The 14,857-nt window shown below is 38.0% G+C and overlaps 1 protein-coding gene across 7 annotated transcripts in view; it reads left to right on the forward strand.

Moving 5' to 3' along the window:
* The window catches only part of GRIA4 (glutamate ionotropic receptor AMPA type subunit 4), a 438,032-nt gene that overhangs the window by 386,159 nt on the left and 37,016 nt on the right, over positions 1-14,857 (forward strand). For all 7 annotated transcript variants that reach the window (XM_004708995.2, XM_004708994.2, XM_045297724.1 and 4 more), the window contains exons 11-13: positions 3,350-3,720; positions 5,875-6,073; positions 12,929-13,176. In XM_004708995.2, the coding sequence (XP_004709052.1) occupies positions 3,350-3,720; positions 5,875-6,073; positions 12,929-13,176 (818 nt within the window). The remainder of the gene's footprint in view (positions 1-3,349; positions 3,721-5,874; positions 6,074-12,928; positions 13,177-14,857) is intronic.

Below are 14,857 nucleotides of genomic sequence, written 5' to 3' on the forward strand. Positions count from 1 at the left end.
GAATAGGCAAGAAGGAGAAAGGGCACTAGTTCAATAGAAATAGAACCAATTGAATGGAAATGAGAATCATGCCCCATTGTGGAAATTGTAACCAATGTCTCAGAACAAACTATAAAACGTGTTAAGTGGGCACCTAATTCCACGTCCCTGGCATGAAGCCTGTTACCCATGCTACACCATGCTTCAAGACAAAATTTCCTTTATTTGTCATTAGAAATAAATAGTTCACAATCTATAATTACATATTGTTTTTGTGACTCATCACTATGCTTTAATGATGTTCAATTTGTAACAATGAAAATGCATCCTGCCTATCAGATATTTGCATGACATTTCATCACAGTCATGTAAAATGAGCAAAATGAGTTATGAAGTAGCAAGGAAAATAATTTTATGGTTGTAGGTCACCACCACATGAGGAACTGTATGAAAGGGTCGTGGCATTAGGGGGTTGAGAACCACTGCTCTAGCCTACATCCGGGTTAAATTGTAGGCGGCTGTTTTGGGAGCTTTCCTGGGTCATCCCAATGCCCCACCTCACCCCACTCTCCACCCCCGCAGGGAAACACTGAATTACATCTGCTCATTTGGTGAGTTTCCAAAGGCCAACTTGCTGCTGTGCTGAGAAGGAAAAAAGAAAAGAAACCAAATCTTTTTAAGCGATCACTGAAAATATTTTCACACTACATTGTGTGATCACTCAGAGACAATAGCAAAGCACACACAAAATGTCCAGTCTTTGCAGAAAGAAATAAAAAGCACATTTATTGATCTCTTACAAACCCTGCCTAATCTCAGGCCCCAAGTGTGTCCCTTCTTGGACACGAGTGACCACCATCTTCAGCCCCTCGCTGCCCCTCAGTCTAGCTGTGCTGTGCTGTGCTGTGCCGGCTTCGTTTCTCCTGCGGCTTTTCCCTCCTTCGTGAGAACTGCTCTAAATGGAAGATTACAGGAGAGGCCATGTAATCCATGAGACTACTAAACACATGGACGATGGCATTGGAAGTCATTGGAAGGATGAATTTACTTCTGTGGGTAAGGCTGGACAACTGTTTAAAAGTAGGACCTACGCATCACCAGCTCATACTTCAATTTCCCAAAGGAACGATCGCTGGACTAGAGGCACTGGACGAAACATAGAATCTTCAGAGGAGAATCTCCCAGCATGAAACCCAGAGCTGAGAACCTAAAACAGCAATGTCATGACGCCATAAAAAAACTTCAGATGGATGAAGTCCCTTAACTAAAAGCTGAGTCATTATAGAAAGCATCCCAGGTGACTCAGCAGACAGTTCCTTGGCGAGCTGCGGAACAGTAGGGCTGGCGATCTGCTTCCAGGCAGTGGGGCAATTTCCTCCATCACAGCGAGTCCAAGTCAACTCACCAGCGCCTAACAACGAGAGACAAAAAGTTATAAAAAGCAAAACAAGAAAGAATTGATGAACAGGAGAAATATTTGCAGCATATATGGAAAAGGAAAATTAATATTTAAAGGGCATGTGGATTAGTAAGCAAAATATAATACCTCACCTGAAAAATGGGCAAACTATTATAGGTAATGCATTTTAAAAAGCGAAAGTGTCTGTAGTAAAGTAATTCCTTTTAAAATTACCTGTTTTATAAATGTCATTCAATTATATTTGTTATTTAATAGAAATATGAAATTAATTCAAACTAATACAGTGCGATCTAATTTCTTGCTCTTTTTTTCTTTTTATTCAGATCTTTTTTCTTTTCTCATATCTTTATAAATCATTTTTGGGGGGCTCGTACAGCTCATAACCATCCGTACATCAATTGTATCAAGCACGTTTGTACAGATGTTACCATCATTATTTTCAAAACATTTCTTTCTACTTGAACCCTAGGTATCAGCTCTTTTTTTTTTTTTGAGATGTAATTCCTTATGTGGCCAACTGTCAAAGATAAGCAAAAGTAATGATCAGTGGGGCATCGAGGATTCAAGGATGAAAGTATTTTCACATAGTGAAGGCCACAGCAGGAATGGGTGTGATCTTTCTGGATAAATGTTAGGCATCACATAGAATGAGCCCCCATGAAATCAAGGCCGCCACCTCCACTTCTAGAAATGCATCATAAAGAGGTGGCCAAGGCATACCCATTTAAATTGTATAAAGTGGGAAACAATCTGTAAATCTACCAAAATTTAGAAACATATTTTGACATTTCACATGGTAAAATATTTGCAACTACATTTGTAGATCCTGTGACAGTCTGCAAAGGTTTTTCACTATTTTCTTTATTTCCTTTGGTTATCGAAGTTGCCTGATTTGATTGAACATGCACAAGCTCCAGTCTCAGAGCTGCCATGGCGGGTAAAGTGAACCCCTCTGAGCCTCAGTTCAGCATCTATAAAATGATGAGGAATCAAGGATTGTTATGATGATTATTACAACAATGAGAAGCCATTTAAAATGCTTAAATCCATGTTGGGACCCTAAGCCCTCAGTAAAGGCGCCTTAGTATCTTATTAAGGTTTTCAATAGATAGGCACAATAACACCATGGGGTAAATAGCAAAGTATCTTCCTTTTGAAGATACAGAAACAGGCTAAGTTAACTGGCTCCAAATCAAAACATTTAAAAAACAAGAGTTTGGTGGCTTTGGCCATAATATCTGAGAACTGAACCAACTGTGTTGCAGAATCATTTCTTTTTAACTTCAGTAGAAAAGTAAAGCATGTGAATAGCAAGAAATAAATGCCAACTTCCAGATTTTTGTGTTTGCACTGAATTGAAAAATATTGTCCAACAATGGGCCTGATGGTCTTATGCAAACACAGACTGCAGGATAGGTTTTCTCATAGCTAGAAAGGAATGAAAAAGAAAAGACTGTTTTGACATTTTCAATTCATAATATTAAGGGATGGCCAAGTAATGAATAAGTGGCAGTTGTCCAAATAAAGAGCAAAGGCTGCGACGCAGCAGTTTTCCTGGCCAAGAAACTGAGAAACCAGCCACGTGGAAAGACTATTAAGTCGTCTCCTCGGCCCACTCCCATCCTTGAACACCCGCACGGTGATTGGAGTTCAAGTCAGTGTTGCTGATGTGAGCTTTTCTCGGATTCTCTTCCTTGTATCTCATTACTACCACACTACCACCAATTAAAAAAATGTCTGGTGCAATTCAAGTGGCATATTTTAATATAAAAACAAATTTAATATTCTTCTTTGTAGCTATCAAAAGCCTTATTCATTGCTGCCCTCCTCCCCAATAAAAATGTAGAGTGAATTTTTTAATAGGTTGGTTGTGATTGGATAAATCCAGTGCTAATTCCATGATGAAATCCATTGACCTCTGTGCTTTCTCGTGTGTCTTTTGTCTTATAGAAAGCAGAGATTGCTATTGCTCCTCTGACAATCACTTTGGTTCGAGAGGAGGTCATTGACTTCTCTAAGCCTTTCATGAGTTTGGGGATATCTATCATGATCAAAAAGCCTCAGAAATCTAAACCAGGAGTGTTTTCCTTCTTGGATCCTCTGGCCTATGAGATTTGGATGTGCATAGTCTTTGCCTACATTGGAGTCAGCGTGGTCTTGTTCCTAGTTAGTAGGTTTAGCCCATATGAATGGCACACAGAAGAACCAGAGGACGGAAAGGAAGGACCGAGCGACCAGCCTCCCAACGAGTTTGGCATCTTTAACAGCCTCTGGTTTTCCCTGGGTGCTTTTATGCAGCAAGGATGTGACATTTCACCCAGGTTAGTGTCAGAAAGCTTTCTGTTCATCAACCATCACCTAGTAATTCTAAGTTTTTTGTAAAACATCTTTGTCCACATGCTTTCCTGGGACATAGAAGTCTTAGGAATACAAGGAACCTGGTAATTCCCAAATGACCTGAAGTATGTTCATACTCAGTTTCTCCCAGTTTACCACAAAACACGATGGCATGCTAAAAATTTAGAGATATAGAACTTACGCAAACCATCAGAACTCTCAGAATTATTTAGTATCAATATTTTATTCAGTGGTTTGACAGATGAACACGGTAACCTAAGTTATGAAAACAGAAACTCATTTTATTTCATCTCCTTCTCAAAAACTAGCCTCTGTGTTATCGCTGTTATTCAATTTTTACAAGTAATCTTGAACTTAATTTTCATCCCACATACTTGAAGGGAGATTTCTGCCATGGAGTCAATATAGCGGGTACAAAATATACTTTGTTTAATATAATGACCCATAAGCGAGCTAGACAGTAAGCAAAAAATGAACAATGTTCACATTGTTTCATACAGAGATTTTTCCATATCCTTGGAATCATGGCTCCCTTTCTTTGGATGCCACCAAGACATTACTGGATCAGGTTTGTGAAAATGCAAGTCCATCTCTTGTTGGAGGGAAAAAAGCCAAACTTCTCCAATAGAGAAAATAGGTCCAGGCCTAGGAAACAAAGCATTGAATAAGTCACAAGTATAGGGTTTTTTGTTTCTATTTTTTAAGAAAAGTATGCTTTCTCAAAAGACAATCTTGAAACACAATGCAGTTTGTGTTCCTTCAGATCCAGGAAAACTATAAAGTGGTTGAAATTTCAAATAACTTAAGAATCTCATTAAATAACTTTTTGGTTAATGATTTGAGATGAAACTATAGCAAATCAAGTAATGGTTTTCATAAACCAGGATTAAGTGAATAGTAAATTAAAAGCAATAGGTGTTGGTTTTATATCTGTATCGTATAATAAAGGGGAAAAGGGGGGGACTTTTCTTTATTGGGACCTGAAGTGGTATATTATTAAGTGATTCCAGAAATTAAAAACAACTGAACCAAGGAATTTTCATTGTTCAGTAGTTCATGAAAAGATCAATTATGCATATGCTCTAGATTTTTTTTTAATTCAGTGCATCCTCACTTATCCGCATTCACTCATCTGAACACCCTTAAAAGCCAGAGGGGGAAAAGTGCTGAGAACAAGATGTCATGCCCATCTGTAAAGGGCATGTTAGGACATAACTCATTCTTTAGGTCCCTCATATTGTCCAGCCTCATTTTGGTGTATGCCTATTCATCCAGGTGAGTCTACTAGAAGCGTTAAAAACCGATGCTCTTCTTCAGTCTTAGAAAGACATCTGCAAGTTTTTATCAAAGTTAGACTCTATCCATTGTTAAGATTCATTAGTATTTTACAGGACCCTAAAAAAGAAACCCCCAGGGAAAAGAGGAGACTGCCTGCTCCCGTGATGGATTTACAGTCTCAGAAACTGAGTGGAGCAGTTCTCCTCCGCTAATCTAGGTCATGATGACTCAAAATCCACCCAGTAGCGGTGGGTGGGTTTAACGACGACATGATCCTCCAAACTGGACCGCGGGGCTGTGCTTCCCTCCTTCCTCAAAGGGGGGCTGCATCCTAATTTTAGACACGCTGAGCTCTGCTGGGGTTAGGGTATCGATGGGTTTAACGTATATTCCCCGTCTGTAACTAAAGGAAGTCCATGCTGACTGATAGCAACTCCCTGCGGGTTTCGAAGACTGTACTGTTTGCCAGAGTAGAGAGCCCCCCTGTCTCTCGTGGAGTGGCTGATGGTTCCAGAAGCCGATCCTGGTGAGGATCGCAGCCCAACTGCTAACCACTAATCCCACTAAAAAATAGAAGGGCAATCTTCACGTGTTTTTAGCGGTACATTAACTATAACCGAAAAAAAAATCAGATTGTTCAGAAACACGACCATCATTCTTGAGTAGTCTATCAGAAATTACATAGTGCAATTGTTCTTTTAAAGCACATGTTATATACACGTTTATCCACACGTAAAACAGCGCATGCTATGTGAAAACACGTGTTACTAAGGGTACATCTTATCTCTCCCTGCGCGTGTTAGTGAAAGGAAACTGTGCCTTACCCTATCCGTGTTCAGATCCCTCTCAGGTCGCATTGTTGGAGGTGTCTGGTGGTTCTTCACACTCATCATTATCTCGTCTTATACTGCCAACCTCGCGGCTTTCCTGACCGTGGAGAGAATGGTCTCCCCCATAGAAAGTGCCGAAGATCTGGCCAAACAGACAGAAATCGCCTATGGGACTTTGGATTCGGGGTCAACAAAGGAGTTCTTCAGAGTAAGTTAAAGGGGAAACTAACAATGAAATGTTCATAATTTTGAGATTCGGGCAATTTTGCAATTTTTTTTTCTTTTATTGTAGGCATGAAATAATTTCTTCTTTTTTTTTAATCGTTTTATTAGAGGCTCATACAACTCTTATCACAATCCATACATACACCAATTGTGTAAAGCACACTTGTACATTCATTGCCCTCGTCATTCTCAAAACATTTGCTCTCCACTTAAGCCCCTGGCATCAGGTCCTCATTTTTACAGTTTTACAATTTTATTGTCCTCTGTAGATATGGAAGGTTTCACATAGACAGCGTTCACTGCTACATGCAATGCTAGAACCTTGTCTTGGGTTTTATCATCAATTTAACCAGTGCCAAGGTACAATAACAAGGAAAAAGTCATTAGAACAACTTTGTATATGATTTACCAAGAATTCACTTGGTAATGATGGTACTGAATCTAGAAAGATCTATATAGACTTGGGAATGATAAAAACCAAACTCATTTCCCTGAGTCGATTCTGACTCATAGCAACCCCATAGAATAGAATAGAACTTCCCGGTGGATGCTAGAGACTCACTCTTGGGGGGAGTAAGATGCCTCAGCTTTCTCCAATACTTTGCAGTTAAGTGCATAAAATGAAGCAAGACTTTAAAAAAAGATTTAATTTGTAGCATTTGAAATCCAAAGCCTAATTGCAGATCATATTGTTTTGAAGAGTTACATTATTCTACATTTTCTCCGGAGCCCTGGTGACTTACTGGTTAAGAATGGGACTGATAATCGCAGGGTCAGCAGTTTGATACCACCAGCTGCTCAGGGTGAGAAAGATGACACTTTCCACTCCTGTATCGATTTGCAGACTCAGAAGCCCACAGGGGCAAGTCCACTCTTTCCCACAGAGCAGCTATCAATTGGGGTAGATTTTGTAGCCGTGAGTTTTTTGTTGTGCTTCACCTGTTCTCTAAGAGTGTGTTTTAAATGGACTGGCATAAGTGCCTTCTCACGAGATAATGGATATTGAGTTCTGGATGCCTCTGTAAGACACTACATAGTGTTTAGTTTGCATGATTTTCCTGCAAAAATCATTCAAAGCTGTTTTAATTGCATCTCACATATGACTGATGGTTTTAACTAGCCAGTATGGCAAAAAAATTTTGTTTAGCTTGTTGTGTTTTGGAGATGAATTTTTTAATCAGTGAAATAACTCCTCAAGTTCTGATTACATCCAGAGATTTACATTTAGTAATATCTGATCAGATACAGGGTGCATTTTATTGCTTCAGAACCAAGAGTTTTTAAAAAGGAATGATATTGTCAGGAATATTTTACTAGATGATAATGGAAATATTTTATTTGCCTACAGATTGAGATATATAATATTTTAGGAGACTGACTATATTTTGCTTTTTCCTAAGATTTTATAGCAAAGTAATAGTATTTTTTAAGCTTATGCTTATATAGACTATTTAAGGCACTAGATTCTATTTTAAATGTATACATCTATAACTTTCTTGCTCAACTTGAAAAGTGAAGACAACCAAATTGTCTCTCCCTTAAACCAGGTTTAACTTTTCATGTACTTGAATTTCAGTAAGGAACTTGTTTTTTAAAATAAGTTTTTATTGTAACAGCCTAATTGACTACAGATGTTTTACATGATATTGAATCAAGAACAAATAATTCAGAAACACAGTCAAACCCACTCTTAACAAAGTCTATATGCATAGAGTTAACCAAGTTCTTGTTAATAATTTAGTGTTATTAATAGACATAACCTGAAATTCCAAGTTAATTAAAAAGTATTTGTTATTTTCCCTAAAACTGTGACTTTAATAAAATAGATTTTTATTTAAAATACCCAATGGATAAACTTAATTAACAGACTTGTTTAATGTTCTGAGTGCATTCCACTCACTAAAATGTAATAAAAGAAATATGTGTCTTTTAGCTCAATATCTTTTAGCATAATTTCAATACCTTACTAGAAATTTATAATTTCATAACTGCTTCCACCCAAAAGTAAGAAGGCAAAATTTAATTTCTTCCAGAAAGCATTCTGAATATACATCAAAATAGGATACAACGTGGTGTTATCAATTGCATTTCAATGAAAAGCGATGCTTCCTTTTCATCAGAATAAAGTGTCTGTGCTGAGCTGCCATTCTGCCTGGAATGATGAGTTGGAAACGAAGTGTCATATCCCTGGAAGAAATCCAAAACAAGCCCATTTTAAAACTTTTTAACATCAAATACCCTGAAAAAAATGTTTACTTTAAGCATTTTTTATATTTAAAAGAAACGGCTCAAATTCCTAAACCTGGTGGGAAAGATAAGAGAAAACAGTGATAAGAAGTACAGGAATGAAGAAAGCAGCTTCCTAGAGTTATAGACTCCTTCCTCGGAAGCTGTGCTGTGCTTGCACTCCCCATGTGCACTCCTCATGCCCTCTTTCTTTCCTCTCTCACCGAAATTCAGTTGTAAAATGGGAAGGTTTTTAGAAGTAGAGATCTGTATTGCTGCAGAATACTTTGAACCTTAATGGGACAAGAAGATAATTTTCCCTGGCAGTATAGAATTGGGCATGCATAATTTGGGGTTCTCTGATAAAAACCTTATTCGTTGCCAACCCTGATTTCTCCCTCCTCTGCCCATAGATGATGACCTGGTTTAAATAAGCCATTTGTCTGACGGGTTGAGGAAATGGAACGTGAAGGGTATTTTTGTACTTGTCAAAAATGTTTTCTCATAGGAACACAGTCGTGGTACATCTGTCAGCTCCGCTAAGCTGCCTCAAGCAGTGGCCTATACTCAGTGTTTCAAAAATTGTCACAGTCATAATCAAATGGAAAAAGAATTAGACCACGGGGGAACATCCATCTAAATTTGACTGCTGCCTCAAGTGTGCCCCATTATAAAGCTGGATATGCTTCATGTTTTGGGCACCTTATTAATCATAAATAGAGTCATTTAAAGAAAGTTTGTGCTTGTCACTTAATAGCAGACTTAGTTTAGGTACTTTTACATTATTATACACTGTATACAAAGCACTGATTTTCATTTCACAGCAATTTTTATCCAGTGCCTTCTTCAGTCATCGATGAAATCATCAATGCATAAATGCATTAGATTGCTATCTCAGGGCTTATAAAATCTTGTCAGATAATGCATATATGAGTTCTCATTAGAACATCAGTCTTATTGCACAACTTACTGGAAGAAGGATATAACTCACCTAATTACAAAGTAAACTTAAATGATTATGTGTAACATTTCATCTTCTTTGTTCCTAGCAGAAATGACCCAGACTTCTTACTGGGGGAATTAAAAGGAGAGCACATTTTGTGAACTGTGACAATCATCTGGAGTAGTATAAAGCGCTGCTTTCAATCAAATAGTTTTTCACGCACTTGCTTTCACAGTGAAAAGGAAGCAAACAAACCTGAGGATAATTTTCTAATGTAAATAATAATAATAATTTGTATATAATCTGTTTTCCTACTTAGGACATAGTCACTCCCCAAACCTGATTTTTAAGTAGATGTCACAATTGAAGTTTTTAGGAACTTAAAGGTTCTATCATCACTGTCCTTGTGAGACTGCTGGCAGCCCTGGTGGCAGAGAGCTAAGTGCTTAGCTGCCAGCATGAAGGTCAGTCTTCCAAACCCACCAGCCACTCCACTGGAGAGTTATGTGGCAGTTGATACCCAGCTCGAAACTTAATCTCCCTATTGAAAAACAAGACCAGCATATCCATTTCAGAGCCACCAAATCTCATGCCCGACAGAGCTGGAAACAACAGTGTCCTGCTCTAAGATGGCAGTTGACCACAGCTTTGAATGCATGCACTTGTCACAGATCTGGCAATAATCCAATTTCTCATATCAGGATCCTGATAGAGCTAACTGTGCCTCTTCCAAGTCTTCTCTTCCATGGCTTAGATCTGTAATTTGTCCCATGCCGGTTGTCATTGCAAACATGCATGCTTCAAAAGTCTTGATCAGCCCAAGTTTCACTTTGTCAGCCGTGACTGAATTGGCCCAACACAGTTCTAAGTCTTGTGTCAAGATGAATAGCCTTGGGAACTCTCTAAGTCGCTGTGAATCAGAATTGACTGCACAGCAGTGGGTTCATGGGTAATGAACTTCCTGAGTCAACAGATATTTCCTCATTTTAGCCTAGCTTATCAAGTGTATAAGTAGATTGCCATCAGTTCTGACCAAGCACCTTCTTGTAGACCTAGATAAGGCACAGGGCTACCATTTCCAGTCCTCCTCACCTGACTTCTGCCTCCTTCACCATTGGTATGTGATCTTGTCTAAGCTATGTCTCTTTACATCAGAATTTCTCAGCATTTGTATGGTGCCAAACAACGCTAATTTTTCCTGTTTTTTTTTTCTTTATCTTTTCTCTGCTTTCCATCGGGAATCTATATTTTTCATTTTTAGTATACTTATGGCTTGCTAATTTTAGCATAATTATAGCATGTAGTATTTATTATTCTAGATATTAAAAGAATTAACTTAGCCTTTTAAAAAAAAACCTTTTGCACTATAGGTATACTTGATTCAATATATTTAAGTAATGCACATGTAAGGTTCTACATATCAATAGTATAGAAATGGACTTTTAAAAAGACATTTTACATTTATTTAAATAGAAAGTGAATCACGTGTTTTAATAGAATGTGTTTACATTCTAAAATTAAATTATCTAAATAATTACTAAGCCCTTAAAAACGTTTTTTATTTCCCTGTTAAGTATACTTTTAATAAGTTATTGAATGGGAAGGTTGCCCAATAGCTACCATAGATGTGAAGTTATGATTCTCATAGTCTTTTTAAAACTTTAGACAAATACTTTAACTCAATGTTTTGATAAGTTTTGTATATTCTGTTTGAATAGCATATACATAGTTAAATATATCATTTATATGACAATCTATATATATCAGGGGGAAATTCTCAATTAATAAGTATATAGACACATGATTATACATCTACAGGATATTGTTCACCAACATTTGTCTAAATTTGAGATTATCAGAACAGATCATTAACAGACACTCTTTACCAGGTGATCCAGAGAGTTTTATATTTTCAAAGATTGGAGCGTAAAACAGGTGGAACAGAGCTCTGTTATTAAAGATGAATAAGACCTGGCAACATAGTCTTGCTAGTGGACTTAGTGCTTGAGTGGTCCAAATCCCAATAGTCCGATGTCCTAGAAGCACATATGTCTTTGCGATCAGATCATAGTTATATATGGCATCTCCAGAATGAAGAATTCTGTAGCATAGCCAGAAGTGGCCTGGCATTATCTACACACTATGCATGTGCGCGCACACATGTATTTTTTAAATTATAAACTATTTTTTAAAATTTTAATGACATAAAACATTTCATAGCACTATAGAATGTCAATTTCCTACCTTGATAATGTATCAGCATTTGAATACACAAGAATGACATATATTTCTTGCATAGTATCCAACTATGCAAATCAAATACGGTATATGGTTCATTATTTGATTTATTGATTACAAATTTTTCACCATATGAAATCAAAATGTGAGACTCTACTTATAAAAGTTTTTAGTGAATTCCATCTTTAGTTACCTGAAAATTTTGCCTTTCCCCCAAAATACGTATTCATATGTTCATTATTCAGAATATTCATTGATTATTAAAGTGATATTTCTTGTTGCATTCTATATTTTGGTAAATAAATAAGCTCAATGTGAGTAATACATATGCTACAATGGTTTGGCCACACAGAGAAATTGAATTCTAAATTAAGTCTCCATTACTTTCTATTTGAATCAAGAACTAGGATTTCAGCATCTGGTAGGTTAGCAAATGCAGATGAAAGTTCTCTTTATATCATTGTATTATCAAGTATCACATAGGATTCCAGCTTTTCTATCGTACCGTATGTGCCCTTTGGGGGCAGTTGAATTCTTTAAGATATGTGTCACAGTGAAGTGTGTGTTGCATGAAAACTTTAATATGAATGCAGATACCAGCAAAAGAACTTTCGATAAATTGAAAAAGAAGGAGTAATGTACATAGAGCCCAAGTAGACAGAAGTAATTTAAAAATTAAAGAAATTCCTAGAATGAAGTTAGAGGATTAGAAAGAATAACGCCCCTACAGTATAAATATGGAACTACAAGAATCATTTCTGTTTTAAGCTCAATTTATAGTATGTTTAGAGAGCTTGACAGAAAAAAAGTCTAAACCTCTTGCTAGACTGGAATCTGATTGGTGTGTTACAGAGACTGAGTCTGTAAACGACAGCTGCCTTCTCCTCCACTGGTGTTCAATTATTGACCTAAGAATGCCCTTTGGGTGGATAGTAAAACGATTTTCACCAAAACCTTGAATCACAAAAAAAGATCAACAGAAAACCATATAATGTATTTGTTACAGCCCTGTACACAAAGAAGAGTTTGGCAGACCTGTAATCAGATCATATCTCATCTTTTTCAAGTTTACCTTGAAAACAGTACAAAACATGGTATGAAACATGGTAAACTCTTATGGCACCCTCCCTAAAACAGAAATTCTAAATGGTTATTTGAGGAGCTGAAGGTCCGTTAATACGGCATGAGGGAAAAAGGAATGAGCTGGTCTTCAAATATCACGGTGGCAGGTGTATGCCTTCGGGTGTGTCCGTACCTGGCTTTCAAAGGTTTGCTCGAATTTGAAAAGACCGCGGTCGCTATGGCAAAGTGGAGGTAGAGGGCCCGGCCTGGAGAGGGTCTGGGCGGTTTTCTCTCCTGCGCTTGATTCAGGCAATATTAACATGCTCTTCTCTTCTTTCCCGTATTTAATTTTATTTTCATTTCCTCCAGAGATCAAAAATAGCAGTGTATGAAAAGATGTGGACGTACATGCGATCGGCAGAGCCGTCCGTGTTCACTCGGACGACCGCGGAGGGAGTGGCTCGTGTCCGCAAATCCAAAGGCAAATTCGCCTTCCTTCTGGAGTCCACCATGAACGAATACATTGAGCAGCGAAAACCGTGTGACACGATGAAAGTGGGAGGCAATCTGGATTCCAAAGGCTACGGAGTAGCAACGCCCAAGGGTTCCTCATTAAGGTGGGTGGAATAGTATAACAATATAACATGTGTTGTTATAGTATTCCACCTTCCCTGATGTCCCTCAGAGAATTCTTTCGTTTTGTGTGTGAACATGCTATGTTGGTTGGTTTGTGTTCTCTTTCTCCATTTTCATTTTTTTTTTCAGTCAACAATCAGGTAATTTTTTTTTTTTAATTTCAGAATGGTTAATCAGAGTTGACATATATCTTTAAAGGCCATATAAAAACCAAACTGGTTCACCACTTGCTGTTTCCAGTGGGCCTAAGGCAGGGCTAGCAGACGCTTGCAGAGCTCATCAACTTCATCAGCCGCCCAAACCTACACTGCCATGGTGTCAGCAATACTTCTCTTTGAACTTGTGACTGGCCGCTAGTGTCTGAAGGAGAAGTTAACTTCTTTCTTCCTGGCGAGCCACTGGTTTTGTGTCTTTGTTTCCCATTTCAGTGTTTCCTTTATTATGGCATCTTTCTATTTTTGGATTGCCCTGAGATGGTATTGATACTCATTTTGACACCACATCCATTTATAAAAGCCATCATGAGCAGAGGGGGCAATGGGCACTGGTTTTATGGTCCTTACTCAAGTCACACTCCCACCAATTTCAAGGGAGTATGGAGTAAGTAAGATCTGTAAAATTAGACCCTGACAATGTAAGCATGTTTACAGCTAGGACCTGAAATATGATTCATGAGCAGAGCCTTCAGCATACCGATAACAAGCTACATGGACTAAAGGGGAAGCTTTCATTCTTACGGAAATGTTGGTAAAATCTGCCCCTTTTCACCTTCTCGGTCCTGGACATAGAGAACGCACATGTTTATGTCCAGGAGGCAGAATTTCCTATTTTCCTTAAGCAATAAAGCTTCTCTGGGATTGTGACAAGCGACAAGTTACCCTGGTCAAAGTACTGCTTAGGAGAGACTCCCAGAGAGCACAGGCTCAAGAAGAAACCAGAATCTTTATTAAAGGAGTTGACCAAAAACTTGGTCTTGCAAAATGATGTCTCTGGTAAGCCAGTGAAAAATGAAGGTAATGAGACCCGTTCTGTCACCCAGCATAAGTGAAAAGCCAATCTAAAAGCTACAGACTTCTTTTCATTGGTTTCAAATAGGGAACCTCGGTGTTCCTAGGCTTGTGTGTTGAGTGAGTGAGACAGACCGGGGAAAGTTTGGAGAAACAAATCCTCGGCCAAAAGAAAGGGTGTGTTAAACTAAGGGTTTGTGTTTGCAAGCAACACGGATATAATTAAGTAGGGTGCTATGGGATGGTACAAAAGGGAGACAAGATCAAACTATACCACTTAGTAAAGAGATTTGGGTGTAGCTGCCAATTTTGAAATCAGACTTATTTTAACGTAGATCACATATGAAACTGGAGAAATGTGCAGGGAGAAAGCCAAAGTTATAAATAATCCATAACAAAATTCTGCTTGAAAAGATTCCAATCATTCCAAAACGTAAGTTGACATCACAGAATTTTGGAGTCTATGAAGGTTCATTTTGTTTGGGAAATATGTCACTTCGTGACGCGAGATAGCCAGTGAATCTCAATTGGCGCGGTAGAGATAAGAGTACCTTCTATAGGCCATTTAAAAGAAATCGAAAGGGAAAAGCCATGGTGGTTTATATGCGGATCAGTGTTCAGGCGATTGATTGCATTCACTTGACGTTGCTTTTGC

The sequence above is a fragment of the Echinops telfairi genome, unplaced genomic scaffold (assembly GCF_000313985.2).
Source record: "Echinops telfairi isolate 266 unplaced genomic scaffold, ASM31398v2 ScPeMD7_7421;HRSCAF=8459, whole genome shotgun sequence".
NCBI classification, from domain to species: domain Eukaryota; kingdom Metazoa; phylum Chordata; class Mammalia; order Afrosoricida; family Tenrecidae; genus Echinops; species Echinops telfairi.